The sequence below is a fragment of the Taeniopygia guttata genome, chromosome 4 (genome assembly GCF_048771995.1).
Source record: "Taeniopygia guttata chromosome 4, bTaeGut7.mat, whole genome shotgun sequence".
Lineage (NCBI taxonomy): Eukaryota > Metazoa > Chordata > Aves > Passeriformes > Estrildidae > Taeniopygia > Taeniopygia guttata.
In genome coordinates, this window is record NC_133028.1 from 36,151,006 (window position 1) to 36,169,658 (window position 18,653).

Sequence of the window (18,653 nt, forward strand, 5' to 3'; positions counted from 1 at the left end):
TAGGAGTTTTGGTATTAATTTGACTGAGGCTAGGGTATCTTTTCCAGAGTTTTCCAGCCCTGGCTTGCAGGTTCCTGTGAACTATAGCTGATATTTTAAACTGCTATTCAAGTACTCACAAAACAATGAATATATAACTGGGACAGTTCTTTTTTCCTGTTTTTACCCATTGCTTAGCTAATTATACTCCAGAGACACTCTCTGGCTAAGCAGCAGCAATGCTGAATAATTCAGAAATAAGGAATACCAATGTGCAGAAAGGAAAGCTGTCATGAAAATCCCCAAGGATCTGTTTTAGCTAACAAATCTGACAGCATGTCAATGACCAGCCCTGCCTCTGGGACTGTGGTGAGCCTCTACTGCTCCAGCTATTGTTTTCATCTACAGATTTTCTGTGTCCCAACAAGAGACTCTCCAAAACACTGCATTCTTCAGACTGAATTACCTAACTCTGAAAAATGGAATATGGATCCCTAAGTTTACTTTTCTTACTACTGTTGCATCTCTGTAAGGATGTGTATAGTGTTAACATTACTCTTACAGGGACAAAACCCAGAGAGAGAAAGAAAGGCTTAGAAAGGCAGAATTGTCCAATGTAATTATTAACAGACACTGACTTACAGCTAACACTGTAACTAAATTTCAAGGTGCATTTTGAATATCAAAATGCTAGTCATCTCTGTCAGACTCTCTTGCTAAATCTGCTTACTAAAATCTTGCTAACCAGTAGCATATGTTCATCTATGGGTTTCAGAAATTTCAGAATTATGAACTGCTATAGTTCTTCCCTTAAAATGTAGGGTTTTTTCATGCTATTACACATGCAAATTACAATATAAAAATTAAATTCCCAAAAGAAAATGAGTGCATTTATATCAGCTTTTTAATAAAAGGGGATTTCTGTTAAGGTAAGATGATGACACCAAGGAGTTCAAAATAAGTTTTAACTAAAATTCACATAGACTATCTCTCCCTCTGACAAATTGTAGTTTAAATGTAGAGATGTTAAGTGTTAGTTATATTGGGATAGACCAAATAACTCAAAACACTCCTCTTCCCAACATACAGGATCTATCCAAAATACTTTTGACATCTGCCTTTAGCTTTACAACAACCATTCCTAGTGCTATGCTACTAGTATCAATGATGTGGCAAATAAGAAAGGAAACTAAAAAGCTATGTTAATTTCAGGCTTCATTAGAAATGAAAGTGAAAAAAGGACAGTGCTATTTGAATGGAATTGGATTCAAGTATTGGAAAAGTGACATCAAAGTTCTCAGGGAATCTTTCAAGTACATCTCATCTTGCTGCTCTTCCATCCACCTTGAGTCCATTACTTCATCAGAGCCATGACTGGATCAATTGAACTTTTGCAAGATAGCTGCCTCAGGTATCTGAGATATGCAAGGTTGGATTGTTCAGGTGTGGAAGAAACAAATAACAGATAAGCTCTGGAAAGGGCAAACACAACTTTAAGATCTATTAGTAAAGATCCTTCCAGTAGATATAGCTCAGGTGCTGAGGACTGAATGCAGTATGATGCATACAAATCTGACCTGCACTTTTCAAAATGGAGGGATGGAAATAAACTTAGAGCTGTGCCAGAATGACCAGAGGAATATGGAGCTCATCTTTTATGAAAAGAGGCTGCAAAAGGCCAAGGAAGTAAAGGTTGAAACAGGATGTGAGCTCTGTTTCTGTGCTGTTTTCCCACAAACAGGAATCATCTGACAGATCAAGTATTTTTAAACAGCCTGACTGCTTAGGTGTATTCAATTAATTTCCAGAATGACCAGTATTTTCAGAGAACTGAGGCATCATCTCTGCTGCTGTCAAGTTGCAGGAAGCTCTCTAGTCCTAGAGGTGTTCCTGCTTTATGGGTTGAACTCCAAATCTTTCTGCTTTTTACCCCTTCTTTTAGGGTATTTTTTTCATTTTTTATGTCTGGAATGTCATGCAAAAACATACAGAAGCTCAAAAATTCATTTAAGTTTCATAATTAATTCCATTTTAGTTAAATAAAAGCATTCAAAAATCAGCTATCTTGAGAACTACAGAGATTGTCTCAAGGTTTCTGCTGGTGCCTATTGTTTACAGATACAAAGCAAAGTGCTTTTAAATTTTCTTTCAGTTATCTTCCATTTTTTTGCAATATTTCTGTTCCAGCTGGGTAATAGCTACTTTTACATTCATGGCATGCTCCTATTTTGAGTTATTATTGTAAGTATTTGAAGAAATTTCTCAGAGAGAAAAAAAAAAAAAACAACCAAAAAACAATTGAAAAGAAACCATCTGAATTCTAGCACTGCTGAACAGGAACTTCTGCAGAAAAAGATATTTAATTCTAAGTGGCTCATATGACTTTTTTGTAGATGCACCTGATGTGGTATCTAGATCTAAACTGACCTCCATAAAATTCATGGTGTGTGTGTGAATTACTATTACTTAGCCCAAGCAGCAGATTTGTAGTTTCATCATGCACTGTACTGCATTTATTCCTTATATGACTACTAGGCAGATTGTGTACTTAAGGTTCCTCACAATAGTTAAGATTTTACCAACATATTTTAGTAGGAATCTATCTGAAGCCAGAAACTTGCTAAATTAACAGAAATTAAGTAGAAATGCCAGTCAAAAAGTTTTAAAGTGGTGGTAGACAGGACATGACATCAGCTTTCACAGGTGAATGCCTCATCATAAAGAATGAGAAAGCAAAATCTTTGGAGAAAACTAAGGTATGAAAGAACAGCCTGTGCTCTAATTTTGTGTCTATTTAATGTTATCACCGCCTCTCTCCGGAAATGCGGGTGAAGTTGTAGCATCTCAAAGACAAGAGAAGAACAGACAGAGCCCACCTGAGGGTGCGAGGAGATATCCTGACTTGTGAGGAAAAGGAGTAGGGTCAACTGGGATTTAGAAATATTTTGTAACCAGGTCCAAAGGCTACAGGCAAAATAAGTTCCAGGATTGCATTTGTGCTTTTCACAGCTGTTATCACAGTGGAGAGTCATTGTTATCTATGATCATCAGCTTCTACAAATAGCTGTTCTCTTCCTCTACTGCTACCAATGGATGACACTGTTCTGAAAGAAATTCTCACTGTCAGTCCACCTTGACTTTGAACTTTTTGTTACCAAATTTCAGCCTGTTCTTTTTGCTAAATTCTAAACTGACATTACAATATTTTTTTCCTTGGCCTTTTTTCTTCCTTCTGGATGCAGCAGTAATACTGATAATCACCTGAAAAACGTTTTTCTGTTTTTCTTTTTAAAAATTATTTCTCTACTGCTATAATTCTTCTTAGGCTACTAATCTTTATTGAGTTACACAGGAATAACTTTGTATAGGTGTACTGTGTACTTGGCTATTGGACGTACTCATGCATTCCCATTGAAAGATGGATATATAGATAGATAGATATTTTTTTCCTGATTTAAAAATTCTGTCATGTTTTCATTATTAAGACCGAAGCTAATATGCATAGGTCAATGAGTTTAAAATCAATGCCTTCATTATACAGTTCATATATTATAGGTGGCCAAGAAACTTCGAACAAACCTCACCTGAAAACTGTGTCTATAAATTAATAAGAAAAGCTTTTGCAGGCAAAACCACTACTTCGATTTCATTTAAACTAATATTTTAAAGGGACTTTGTCATATCAGCCAGTAGGTGGAGATGTAAGTCCAGTAAAAGCAGAAAACAACTGTCTGGCAGTCCTTGATACAATTGAAGGTTTGTATAATACAACTTAACCGAGGTTAGATTTCTTAATAAGTATTAGATGAGACAGATGAAATCTGTCTGCAGTTAAAGCCCATCTATCAGCCCTCCTTGTCTTACAGCCTAGGGCCGGATGTGCCTGCAGAGCTTAGGAAACTTTCATTTCCAACAAACTATTAATGAAAGTAATAAGACAGAAATAATTTTTAATATACAAATATGTAAAGTCCAGTATTTTTATAAACTTGATCAGTATCCTGCTATACCACATTAAAAAAAAACATAGCAGTATAAAAAAAATATAGTCTCAGGCATTCCAATATTCACATTTTGATAAGTTTTGAGTCCTTTCATGCCTACAGAAATTAGGAGCATGTTATTAACTTCTGGTACATATACAAATGTTTTAAAAGTATTACCACTTCCATTAAGACAGTTATGATACTCTGTCCTGGCATTAAAAATTTATTAATCTATTAAGTTACCATTATAGGAACTCATGCTGGCAATTGGTTGCAACAGCAATAATACCTTGTGATTTACAAAAAACACAATCACGTATTTTAACATCACTCTTCTATAGAATAATAATATCCCTATGTAGCAGAAATGGAAATGTAAGCAAATGCAGTAAGATAAGTGTAAAATTAATGCAATATAGTTTATATTTAACATTTATAATAATTCCTTTGTGTCTGTTATGTTGTTTGGTTTAAGGTCAAATGAAAACACCCCTGGAAATAACAGGGCCCATATGACTAAGCCGTATCGACTAATTACACATATATGACTGACAAAGGACTGTTCCTCTTCCCTGAATGGCCTTTGAACAAGTCAGGAACAAAGATTGTGCTTTGAGCAGTTTTGCTGTTTAAACTGTCATTGTGTCAAAAAAAAAAAAAAATCACTAAATGACAGGCTGGCATTAAAATCTACTGCAAAACAAAGAGCTGGGGTCTTAAAACATTTCCTGTGGACTGAGAGCTTAGGGTTTGTTCTCCATCAGGTTTCTCTAGGAGTCTCTTCAAAACCACTGCCCTGTGCTCCCCAGGCAGTGGTCTGAAAATGCTCCTCAAACTACTTTCTTCCTGCTGTTTACCTTTTCGCTGGGTAGAAGGTTTGAGAGGTTCTTTGCATGTTTGCAGTGCTTTGAAAAGAAAAATTATTGTTACTGTTCTCCCACTGTGCTCTTCCTGACTGATCACCATCTCTCCACTCCCAGTTCATTGCATGTCCACATGTCATTTGCACTCATGGGAAAACAGAGTGGCTATTTGCCCTCTGAAAAAGCCAGGGAACTTCTGCAACATCAGCTAAACTTTCTGCTGGAGAACAAAGAGAGTGGAGGGCATGGGATCTCCTCTCTCCTTGCAGGCATCTCATTCTCTGTAGGGGGCAAATGGACTTCTGGACTTCATGCCTACAGTGCCTGTCCAGCACTGAAAATAACACTGATACACCATCTTAAAAACAGAAAACATCACAGGGGTTGATTTTCCAAATAATTCCCTTGGAGAGGTATTTCTGTGCTGTTTTCCCACAAACAGAAGAGGTACATTTTGAAATGAGTAAAGTTTAGACAAGAATCTTTTTCCCTGACAAAGGATGCTGTCTTGGCAGTTTATCAAAGAACTGATGTCAACTCTTTTGAGTCTCATTTGCTCCTGGTCTACCAAGAGACATGCATAGAATTTTATAAATAAATGAACAGCAAATTTCAGGCGGTTTATCAATTTATCATATTGTTCACTTCACAGGTTGGAGGAGGCATTTACTTTTGCCTCTTGACAAAACTTGTCTTCCAGCTAAAATGTTATTTTGGTTACTTACATGAAAATGAAACAGATGCTAGTTTGTCTGGGGATAATTCAGAATAAGGTACTCATCAGGTCAATACCTATACTGAACTCTCCTAAGACTATAAACAAAATATGTTCTCACTTTTCTCACTCAAGTCTGAGATAAATAACCTGATTCACAGATAAATTGCCAGAGTTAAAAACGACAGAATTATGGAAGGCACATAATTAATGTCACAGAGATGCAAAACCTGCTGATGTCCTATAATCCAAAATCAAAATGTAAATTGTCATCTGCAGACTTTGTCCTGTATCTGATTCAGTTCAATGCTGCATTAAAATCTACATGGTGCAATTCAGCAGCTCCATGGAGTGGAGGGCTTTGTGCATAACTGGATCAGATTGGAACATGTGCCCATGAAGTCCTAGCCTGGAAATTGACCTGAAGAGCAAGCTGCTATTGTGCTGTAAATCAGATGCCATCTACAGGATGTGAAGGAATTCTTTGGTACCATTTTATAAAGGTTTGCTTAGCAGGAAGCTGACAAATTTTCAAGGGCCACAGTGGAATGTGCTGCATTTCTGGCTGAGAAAATGGATTGTTGGAAAGCCAGGGACTCTGCATGTCTCAATTTCTGGCATGGAACAAACAGACATTATTATAATCAGGATTTAGAACAGAATTTGCCATTTGCACAAACCTCAAGTACAGCTCAAGTAATATTGCAATAGGCTGTAAACAACTGGAGGGTTAAGTAGAATTTTAAAATCTTAGCAAATTGAAAAGTGAAGTAAAGAAAGGGAAAAAAAGATAAATTTCCAAATGTGCAGATATAAAATATCACACTGATCTCTGGATAATGAAGACAGATCACTCTTTTGGACATGGCACTTGAAATAGATATGAATATAAATGCCTTGCCTTTACACATGTAAAATCTGAATTACAAGAGAAGGATGATGAACACTTGGCTAGATACCAGCTCTGCAGAAAATGATGTGGAGGTTACACCAGAGCACAAGCCTGGCATGAATCAATACTGTCAAGGAACTGTAAACAGGAACATAGTCTCCGAGAGAGGCAAAGTCACCCATCTATTCCCCCAGGCAATGGTAAGACTTTAGCTGGTGCAGCACTCTCTCGGGATGGAAACAGTCCACAGAGGAGAAAAGATAATCACTGGAGAGCTAGAAAACATTACTTATTAAGAGAGGCTGAAGGAAAGAATATAACTTACTTGAAAATGAACAATGAACTCATGTGACATGAGTCCTCAAGTCCATAAAAGCTCTACGCCCATTGTAGTATAAGTGATTAAAAATTTGAACGGGTTAAAACTGTGGCAGGAAAGTTTCTGACTGGATATTGTAAGAATAGTACTGAAAAACTGGGTATATACAAATTTCTTTCCCATCTCCTCTTTTTTTCATGCCTCCAGCACACATTGCATTGGCAGCTTAATTTTTTCAGAGTGGAAGCCAAAAAAATCTCATTACCTCAGGGCTACACCAAGATAGCTGGACAGGCAGAATTGTTCCATGCAAAATCAAAAAAAATCAGAAGGTATATACTGGCAAGAGAAGATGCTTTTATGTCATGCTTAGTGGATCACTACCTCTGAAAAAAGAACCACGGGCACTGAAGGAAAGCACCATGATACTGTGGAGTTTCTCAAAGAGCAAGGGGTAAATGACACACACATCCCACCCTGGACAGATGCTAAAGAGTATTAATAAATCTGGGCCAATGAGCAGGTATGGAACTTGCATCAACAGACACATTTGAAAGTGGTCTGGCCAACAGTGATTCCATGATATTAATTGGTTCAGCCTTTGTACTTTCTTCTGTTGGAAGCAACTGCAGCACTAGATTGAGGTTTTCGGCAGCAGCAGATCATTCTTTAAATAAACCACAACGACCCAATAGATGCAGAAGTTGCTCCAAAATTTATGCTGATAAACACTTTAGAATGTAAGAGAAGGGTGTTGGTTTTCTCTTTCTTAGAATCAATAGGTGTCACCAAATTCTGCATGACAGTTCTAGAGAAAATGGCTTTAAACATAGAAATAAGAATAGAAAGAATTGCTTTAAAAAGGCGACTTATTTTTCTTTATGAAAAACTGTTCAGACAAGATTTTATAATTTTGAAAGTGAAGCCATCTGTATCAATAGTATGGTGATAGTTTTAAATAGCTCACCTGTATGCACTGAGCAACATACCTCTGTCTTCATCTTGGCCACCATCCTAGTCTTTTTTATGTAAAGACGTATTAAAATCATGCCCAGAAGCTACTTAATTTTCTAATTAGTGGTAGTATTCCTTACCCATTTTGTGAATCTGCCCCTGCATATGGGCATATATATACTGTCAAGCTCCAAAGTTCACACTTGTGTGAAGTAGCAGGCTAACAGCTCTAGAAGCATTATACTCAAGGTGTTTACATTTTATTCTAAATATGATGCCCCAGTATTAAAGAAAATTGGAAATATGAGTTTAGGCATTAGGGAAAAAATTAATACTGTTTTGTCTTGGATGGCATGCATGAGCCACAATGACATTTCAGTGAAAGGTTATATATCAAATCTGAATCTACCCAATTCAACTAGCATGAAGAACTTAGTGATTGAGTTCCTTGATTGAAAACTAAAATTAATCCGGCAGCAGCTTTTTATCTTTAAATTTTTTTTTTTTTTTATTTTGACAGGTTTATCTCTCTGTAGAGTTCTCTCCTCTGTATTGATCCTCAGAGAAAATGTACTGGTTGTAAGTACCTTTACGATTAAATCCAATCAAAGGCAGGAGAAAATGATTAAGTATGAGCATATGCATACCCAAAAAATTCTGTGTTAGTGTCGATATCTCTCATTGAAAAAAATTCCGAGATTTCAAGAGGCCATGGGTGGATGACAGTTTGTAAAAGGTATTTTTATATTCACTATTGTTATCTCCACTAACAGTCTTTTACAGACCATAGCTTGTCAAAACAATATATCAAGACTGTAACTTACACAAACTAGAACTGGTTGGAGACTGCTTCACTGTAGAATAATGCCTTTGCATAAAACATTCCTGCTGCACATTTCAAAAGAGTAGATTACACTCAGGCTTTAAAAAAATAGATTATTATTTCTGGTTGTGAGAGGTTTTATAATATGTTTATAGGCAGAAATCAGCCATAAAAGACATAGGCTATAAAGTACTGGGAGCTATAGAACAGAAATCACTGTCCAAAGCGTTTTCTGAACTTCAGAAAATGATAATAAAATTGTAAAAGTACTTGTCAGATTTGAAATGTAGTCTTAGCAAAGACTTTCTTTGTACGAACATGTTGTAAAAAGTATGTATTTAAATGCTGAAAGTAAGGAGCTGCAGAAAAAGAGTATTTCTAAGAGTATATCACATGTAAAAAAAAAGCATCTGGATGACAGTTTGCAAAATAATAATGGGATTTTAGGTACGCAATTCAACAGAAAATGTGAAGTAACCTTCCAATCTTTACACACAACTAGCTACATTAAGGTCATAAATTACATTCAAGGTTGAGAGCCTGTGATGCAAGGGAAAGGAAAAATGTACTGATCAACCAATTTTATCCCTTGAGCATGTCCAAAATTTTACCCAGAAGTACATCCATTAAACATAAGTGGCTCCTATTACTGTGAGAGCCTTGTGATGGTGGAGTGATTCTATTTCTGTATTATAAATAGGAAACTGAGTATAGGAACTAAAATGTCAGATATTACAAAGTTGTTTCTACTTGCTTGAATAGTCCAGTATTTGCAAAATCACTGTCCTAGTCCTTTGCTAGAGTTATGTGTCTCTTCAGCTTTGTCTCCCACCAGGGAGGTCTGGAGATCACAGCTCTACACTGGAAGGCAAAGAACTCTTGGAGAGTAGGGAGTGGCCACACACCATAACACTCCTAACTTCCTCAGATAGGTGCTAGGAGTCTTGGCATCCAGTAAATAGCACAACACTTCTCTCATTGGTTAAATTTTCCATCGTGAGTTGCAATTCAATAGCAATGTTGTTAGGTCTCACCTGCACCTTTCTCTCCTTCCTGCATCATAAAGTTACACCACCATAAAACTACTCCAAGGAGCTCTGCAGCCCCGTCCAAATAGTTTTTTGAGTTGCACTGATGTTTTCTTGTCTGGTGAAAAGTGCGTTGCAGCTGGCATGAAACTGATGCCGGTTTTCAGATCAGGCATGTGATACCATGAATTGATGTAATGTAAGTGCTGCCAGGAAATAAAAGAGCAGTCATCCCCAGCAGACCTGAGCATGTCAAACCTCCACTTTGAACTTCCACAGAGCTTTTAGCTCAGACAGGCTATTAAATTGTATGAACTGACATGCTGTATATCACAGTCCATTATAGTAACAAGGTTATCCCATTAGTTTAAGTGGCGATTGCTTGGGTTAGGGAAACTCTGCTGGAGACCAGAGTGCCTGCACCATGGAAAGGAACAGCCAGAGGAGCATGCTCTTATGTCCCAAACCTATGTGTCCTGTAAGGGCAAGCCCTCAAACCTCTGCTGTGACAGAGGAATGAACCAGCAGGAGATGACAAGCCATGGAAAATTTAACCAAGACGACCCTTGCCACAAAGCAGATAAACATCTCTGGTCCTCCCTGCTCATAGACTAGAATAAAACATCCCAAGTGATCTCCAATTCTGCTGAATGATCACTGATCCTGGGATCAAGACAATGAGCATCATCCTTACATAATCATGATTCTACAATTATCTGACAATTTCCCACCATACTTCACAACAACAATTTGAGTTGTTTGCACAACCCCAGATGCAGCAGAGGAAAATAGCATTAAGCACCCTTCAGAGTTTATCCAGGTAGTTGTACACAAATTGCAAGACAAAAATCACTAGTCATTGTGATGATCTGCAGCTGGGACAGATCAGTTGAATGCAATGTAAAACCTCCCTTGTTTCTGTGGCACATGAAAAAGGCAAATCGTGTTCACAGATTTAGTGACTGGATGAGGAGGCAACCTTATTAGGGAGAAGTCCAGCTTTCATGCCTATAAGGATTCAATATATACTGAAAAATAGTCACATAGATCTTTCAAAAACTCGTTGATCTTAAAAGCTACATGAGATCAATTTATGGAATAGTTGTTAAACTTTCCTATATGCTACAATGAGCATAGAAAATTATCCAATAATTCACGCAGGAGCTTTGACTGAAAATATGTTTTAAATGGCTGTAGTTCGGTTCAGTGAAACCTATAGGAAATTTGGCATGACCAGTGACAAACTATATGTTAACCAAATGGATAAATTTGTGCATGAATGCTGCCTGACCCAAGTGCAGTTACAAATTTGTAATATGACTCCCTGGTTGGTGCTAGTACATCATCTGTACGTGAATTTGACACTGGAAGCTTCTGAGAGCATTTTACAGTCTTAAAGTCATAAACATCAAGCTAAATCTTTGTGTAAAGCTACTTGTTGTGAACAACTGCAGAGCACCTGAGAATGGGTGAGAGTTCACTGAGAGCTGCAGTAAAGCTCCAAGTTCTGTCACAGCAAAGGATGGAGATGCAGCCCAAGTAGCACTGCAGACATAGGAACAATAAATCATGACTACACTCACACCACAAATGGATGAAAATGTCTCTTCTTCACAAGAGGGATTTTGAACTGGAAGACCATGTTGAGATAGATGGTGTCTAACGGGAGAGCACCTGGTCAAAACTGACCACAGTGGAATACTATTAAAAAAAAATTAAAACATGGAAAAAGATTAATTCCAGAACACTAGCTGAGCTGGCATTGGAGCTGAGTAAGATTCGTGCTCCTGTCATACCAAGAGCCTACCTGCCAACATTTCAGCTGGTTGTGTCAGCTGCAAACATGCTGCTGGTGTCTGCTGCAGCAGTACTTTGATATGTGCAGATGGAAAGCAAATGTACCATGCAGATAATACAACAACTGCTCTTAGGTCTTCTGTAGTTTGATCTGATTTTATGTACATTATTTCTTAGGCTGATGTGACCTTTTCTGCTTCACACATATACTGCGTTGGCATTTTAAGTGAGGGGAAAAACTCATCAGCAGACTTTTTGGATCATGTATCTATTATTTGCTGGTGTTTTACTAAAAATGCTGGCAATTTTCCAATTCATTAGGGATCATCTCAGATCTGACTCTGCTGGCAAGAAATAAAACTATTACGATACCAACAGTAAAATATTTAACCTAAATAAAAAAAAAAAGTCCCTACTGCTTACAAAATAGTAGCATAATAATTATGGTGCTGGCTGAAGCAATTTCTAGTTTTAGTGCATATGTACCTAAAGGAAAACTGTTCTGTATCTTTTATTTCACAGAAGCTGTCTTGGTCAATTAAGTTACTGATAGGTAAAATGGTTTGCAACATTTACCGTATTGGTTGTAAGCAAGCTATTAAAAACTTGAGGTCTCAGCAGAGAAGGCCCTAGGAGAGAAGCAGTACTGACTCTGAATTAGAAAATTATCCTTCCCCTAAGCAAAATTCATACTGATTATTTAAAACATATCTATTCTTATTTGCCATTTTAGGCAGAGGGTACTTTTAAGCAAGCATATTGTCCTAGCTCAGCCAGCCTTCAGTCCTGCTGGCATGTGTGGGGGTAGACATGATGGTTCCTTGAGCAATGCTGCTTTTCCAGCAGCATCACTCTGATGTCCATCTTGTTATGGGGAAAACAAAGGAAGACTCTCACTGATTTGTGTAAGAACAGGGAAGTCTTTCCACCTGACAGCTACTCAGATTACAAGAGATTTATAGGCTGCATTGTACTATATGTTGTTCCTTGAGAAGGCATTTATCTGCCTGTGTCTCACGCTGGCAGGGCAAGGTGGGTATCAAGTGCTGCCATGCTGAGTGGAACAGCAGTTCATGCAAAACCACTGCATCTATTCTGTACTGCACAAAACCTTGTCTTTCTAGGAAGTTTCCTATGAGAGATTCCTATTTAGTCCTCTCGTGTCTTTGCAACAAGATTCTACAAGATGCACACTACAATCAGTGAATGTGAAACAACTGATAAGCAACCCTGTAGCTACGTTGACAATAGAGAAGTTCTACTTATACAGACTTTGAATGCTGGACCAAATTATATAAAGGTTACTTTCAGTAAGTGCCAAGAACCTACAACTGCTCAGAGGACCAAGAAGACTTAGAGCAATTGAAGATCTAGCAGCTCTGGAGTGTGTGGCAGGGCCCCTCAGAAGAGCTTATCTGTGTCTTGTTAGCTGGTGAAATAACTCAGGGCATCTTGCCCTTTACGAGAGCTTGCTAATCAGTGAAATAACTCAATGAAGACAGCTTGTCTTGCAGTGACTTTTTTGGCGCCATGAAAGTAAATGCCTCCAGCTGTCAATGGATATTTTGCTGTGGAAGTGAGATCTGGAAAGATAAGCAGGAATTTCTGACTGACAGTTTGCTTTACAAAATATAAAAGTTACACCAAACTTCCACAAGGCAGAAATCTTCTGCATGTTCCCTGGAAATGTGTGGGGCTTTCTCCTCAAATGGAGAAAGCCTACTTTATGGTTACTCTCCTGGGAACTAAGTGCAAGGACTCTGTACACTATTGTTATTTCGGTGGTAAATTATACTGACTCCTAATCTATACTAGTTCTTGGCTAGCTTTATTATAGGTACCTCAATATTGTGCACTGTTTTATGTAATCTACTGGTTCTCTTTGTTTTATACTGTGTAACAAGTGTAAAGCCTCTGTTTAAGGCCTTTTGTCTGTTGTTGCCTATCCAATAAATAACTAATTTTATAATAAACCTGATCTACCATCCTTAGAACTTGCAGGCTGGAGTGATTTTAGGTGTGGGCCATACTACATTTAAACTGCTGTCAAAAATCTGAGGCTAAAGCAGGGCTTGCCTGAATCTCCCATCTGATCAGTAACACGTGGTCACACTGGCACCTGAGGTAAAGTACATCATCGGCACTTATGCTAATGCAAGATGAAAACTGAAAGGCCTGGATAGAGATAAGCAAAAAGGATCAAGTAGAAAAATGAAAGTGAGCCCACAAATGCCACACTCCTCCCTGCTGGTCATTCCCTGGATACTGGGGTCAGAGACCCAGTTCTTCTGTTGCTGTTGTTTCCAGGTTTTGCTTTGGGAAGGGGAGAACACTGAGGTTTCAAACTGCCATAACCTACAGTGTGGAGGTTCAGCCAGGGTTAGCAAGTGTCAGAGCCTGCCCTTCTGGCATCCCTGCTGGGATGTGCCTGTGTGAGAGACATGTCTGTCTGTCTGTCCTTTCTCTTTTGATAAGGATTAATCCAGGCTGATCCTTACATGAGAATAATTAAAAGATAAGAAAAAAGGATGTACCTTTGTGAAAAGAAGGAAGATAATTTCTGTGAATGAGCTGATCTCTACAATACTGGGATCAGAGGCTGTCTTATCTAAAACTATTTACAAATCATCTTGACAATGTTCAGGTTTGACAGCTCTGTATTTAAGTTACAGCACTGCATATACAGCAGCCATATCATCACTTATAGGCAAAGCATTTGCTGGTGTAACATAGACTCAACTGCTGATGCATATATTGCATCAATCTCCAGAAAATAAAACATTAAATAAAGTCTCTGTGAAATAAACAGAATACCTGTCACTTCTTGTCTGATGCCAATATTTAACTACAAGCATGTGCCTGTCTCTTATGTAGTCACTGAGCAAGGTTGTGTTTCCATGCAGAGTTTGTGAATTCTACAAATTGTTGCCTTGATATTTTTCCTAGTTTTCAGGTGTTTTCTTCTATTACCTTTCATTAGCAGAAAGCGGCCTACATGGAAATGTCTGGGCTTGGATTCTGCTACAGTTACACTTTTTGCTTCCCCTTCTTCATGTTCCCACTCTCCCCTTTATCGCTACTTACTCAAAGGGGTCGCTGGGATCAGCTCTCTGGAGCTCTGGAGGAATCGGTATTCGTTTGTAGTACATTTCCCAGTCAAAAGCTCCTCGCATGGCATCCCCCGCCTGCGCCTCGTAGCCAAAGTGATTGTGGTCAATGACATCGATCATAGGACACACGATGGTTTTGTGGTTAAGTGCAATCTGGTCTGAAAAATGAAAGTAGAAAATAGGAAATGGCATGTCTAGTCAAGCCATCTATCATATTACTGAAAAGTGAATCCCACAGGTTTCTGATGTTTGAAGATTTTTTGCTTTGTGCCCTGTGGCCCCAAATAATTTCATTTTTCAAATCTGTATCAAACCTTTATTTAAAGTAGAATTAATGCAGTTGGGCAATGATTAGAAGTATTTATGGTTCTTTAGACAGAAGCACATCCTGTGAGACCCACAGGAGTCCAGTCTTCTGCATCTCTCTCTCATTGCTGTTCTGAGCAGTCCCCAGTCTGTCAGCTATGGAACAAGCCAGCAAGCAAATGGTAAAAATGCTCCCTCATCTGTGGGGAGTATATTTGGGAAGCCCCTGAGAGAGAGATTTATTCCTAAGTGTGAATCTCAGCCCTTGCAACCATTCAGTCACTGTTCCTGTGGCTGTAGAGAGCATCAGCTTTGAAATCAAATGCTCCAAATTAAAGGCAAACTCCAACACAGAGAGCTTGTGTCCTTTTTTTCGTACCAATCTTTGAGTTATAGAGAAGACTCCACAGTATTATTCTTACCTGCTTTCTAAAGAAATGAGTTTAGTTTTGCTTAAAAAAAAATTAGAACTGTGAGACTAAATCAAATTCCCATCACTAGTGTAAGCTCAGCTGGGCCTGAGTCTGCTTTGGTGAATTCTATTGCTTAATCCTATAGAGCTCCTCTGAAAAGAAAGACAAGTAAAGAAGATAGGCCAATGTCAAGAACTAGGCAGAAGAATAATGGTTTGAAATGAGGAAGTACAGAGAAAACCTATAGCTGTGTTGATGTGAAAGGACAATAAAAACTACCTAGGAACCCTCAAAAACCTCCTAAAATCTTAAAATTCCAAGTATAATAAAGCTTTTTCTCTGAATGGCAGCTTAGATCCCTTATACTATTTAGTACATTTTAGGGCCTATGTGGAAAAATTTTGATTGTGGAAGTTTTTTGATTTTGTTTTTTTATATTTCACTGATGCTTGATAATACCCTAAAAATAATCAGAATGCTGTGTGTGGATTAAACACTTAAATAGGAAGGCAGGTAATACTGGTATAATGATTAATAATACAGATTCTGCTTCCATGCTTTTGCAGGACTGGAGTTAAGAAAGAAAGATTATTTTCACAAAAGATCTGGGTCTTTATAGTTATTCTCAGAAGTTTAAGTTTAGAAACACTATCCAAATCAGGAATCAATGCTGCTAGTGAGAAATTACTGTGACTGGAAGTTCAGCAGGTTTTTACATCCTTATTCTTTAATAGTGAAATAATTTAAAGCACAGGCTCTCACAAAATTCTAGGAAACTCATCACAGAGATAATGGGTGCATTACTGTTGCTATTGCCAAATATAATTACATTCACTAGCACACTGTATAGTGTTATTTGTGATCATTATATAAAGTCACTTTTACATAATCTCTTTCCTGTGATGGCCCTTCTAATAGTTATAGGGCTTATAACAATCTGTCTCTGATCCCCCCTTCTAAACTGATTGGAGTAGAGGAACTAAATGGGATTGATTTTTCTGGAACAGGTCAAAGGTAGATTCTTAATGCTTAGCATCCTTCTCTTCATATTTAAAAGCTGCTGTCTTTAAATACACCGAAGGATTTGAAGTCTCCAAGTCACATGCAGAGATAGTCAGGGGGAAATTTTTTTGAGCAATGCTCAAGCTCAATCCCAGTCTTCATTTCTGCAGCTCTCAAGAATTCTGCAAGTATGCTTACCTGCCTTAGTGTGTTTTTGCAGAACTCACTTCTCAGTCTCCAAAATATTTTAGAGATAAGGAACCACAGTAAAATCCTGCCTTTTGATGAAATCAGGGTGTTTGTAGTTGTGCACACCAAAAGACAAAGTAACCAAACTCTCAGTCTCAATGTTTCCTTCAGTATGCTTAAAATAATGAATTTTACATACATACTACTTAAGCTTTAATGTAGCCCCAGTGTGAATTTAGGAAACAGAAAGAAAAGGCTGCAGGGCTAACTTACATTTCACAAGTGTGGTGGTATCACAGACTTAGCTATGCAAACATGGTGCTGCCTTTATCAGCCACTGCTCTTTCCTCCACCTGCTCCTAAATGCCACACTGAAAGGCACAGCTGAAATGCTCTACACTTTCTCTTCCATTGCCTTTACTCCTCATCCCCTTACAGATTCCTACTGGTTGGAAAATATCCATGCATTGTTTCACTGCATATAGGCTTCAGTTAAAGGGAAGAGCAAACAGATAAGCATCACACAAAAATCATATAGATTTGAGGGAAAGCCTGAGAACAGGAGGGGGCATTGCTTTCTCCTAAGAAATGTTGGGACAAAGCAATGGGAGAGCTTTCTCCCAAAGAAAAAGCCAAAAATTGGGTGAGCTTTCTCCCAAGAAATTTTAGCCAATATATACATACATATTCGAATTCAGCACTTTTAGGATCAAGGCGAGTAACCATATGTGGTAATAAACAGAAGTTTTCAATATTGGATGAGTCACTATCTCAGAAATATAGGTTTTATCTCTATGAGGAACAGGCACCCTTTTAATTTCAAGTGCATGTTTCAAACTGGGCTGGAAAAGGTAACAATGCCAAATGGAAAACAGTCTTATTTTTGCAATTTTTCAAAGCAAATATTTTTATTGCCGTACTCAAATACATGACTACAGGTAGTGACAAAATTGGACAGATTCAGCAAATTATCTCTTGTTTTCTGAGTTGCCATATGTACTTGTACCCTCAGTTTCTCCACTGTCAAGCAATACATCATATACCTGTTGTGAAGATGGATAACAAGCAGGTGTTTTGACAACTTGCTTAGCATAATCCGAACATGATATATTTTTAATTCTTCATCAGGGAAGGAATCTGTTTTAACAAACCTAGTGCTAGTAGCCTATGTCACTGCTGATCTACTGTCCATCTCTCCTCTTACTGCTCCTGCAGCAGCATCAGCAGAAGGAAATATATGCCTGTACCTTTCTGGTTTGCTGCTCAGTTTCTTACCTGCAATAACTGACTTCACACTGCACTGAACTGTCAGCTGCTGGAGTCCAAGCCACATCTTTCCTTCTGCTGAGGGATGACAACAAACAGCTGTTTGCCAACCTTCTTACATCACTACAGCTGCCTACTCAGAGAGCATCAGTCAAAACTCTCTAGTATCTCAGAATGTCTTACCTAAGCTTAAGAGCCCATTTAAGCAAAGAAATAAACTAAATAAAGCTTAAATAAAATAAAAACATTTTATCCCCATTTTTAAGAAAACAAAACAAAGGACTGTATCTGAAAACAACTGTGTCTCAGCTCCACAAAGCCATTTAGATACCCTAAAAGTACTGAAATAACTCAGTCTTCCTTTGGCCTTAAAGCTGATAGCTAATTTTGAAAATGTAAGTTAGATACTTAAATAGCTCTGAGAACCATCTTTAAGTGATTGCTCTTGGTTCCTCACCCTCCTCCCCAACCTCTAACTTTCAAGGTCTCATTTGGAACAAAACCTGTTTGGGGCAGTGGAAGCCACTGCTCCTCTCAGCAAAGACTGCCAGTCCAGAGCAGGGCTGAACCATGTACTTGTTGAGGATTTTTCACTACGCATGCCAGATACAATCAGAGCTAAACCAGGGCAGCTTCAAAGCAATAAACACTCAACATGTCCTCTGTTGTGGCTTCCCTGAATGACTTTCAGTCACATGTAGTGCTGAGTGAATCACAAAATAAAATCTTGATAAAATCTTGAAAACATACATTAACTTTACTATTATTAGCAGATGTCATCTGATTTCAGTATAGTAAATATATGCCATCTGAAGTTGATAAGAAAGTTTTCTCATTCCTTTAGAAAATAGGGCACAGGGAAAATATACTAGATGTGTGTTCATTTTCTACTTGTCCTTTATGTAATGCTCTACTTTTTCTTTTAAAATAAAACAGACTTGATTCTGGGCTTCAGTATTCCTCAAGACTAATTTCTAGGTCCTCTGGTGGGTTGGTTATCTACAGGTATTC

General features: G+C 38.0%; 1 protein-coding gene across 4 annotated transcripts in view; it reads right to left on the reverse strand.

The window, feature by feature from the left end:
- Window positions 1–18,653, reverse strand: part of GALNTL6 (polypeptide N-acetylgalactosaminyltransferase like 6) — a 434,988-nt gene that overhangs the window by 64,007 nt on the left and 352,328 nt on the right. For all 4 annotated transcript variants that reach the window (XM_030271350.4, XM_072928381.1, XM_072928379.1 and 1 more), the window contains one exon: window positions 14,441–14,624. In XM_030271350.4, the coding sequence (XP_030127210.4) occupies window positions 14,441–14,624 (184 nt within the window). The remainder of the gene's footprint in view (window positions 1–14,440; window positions 14,625–18,653) is intronic.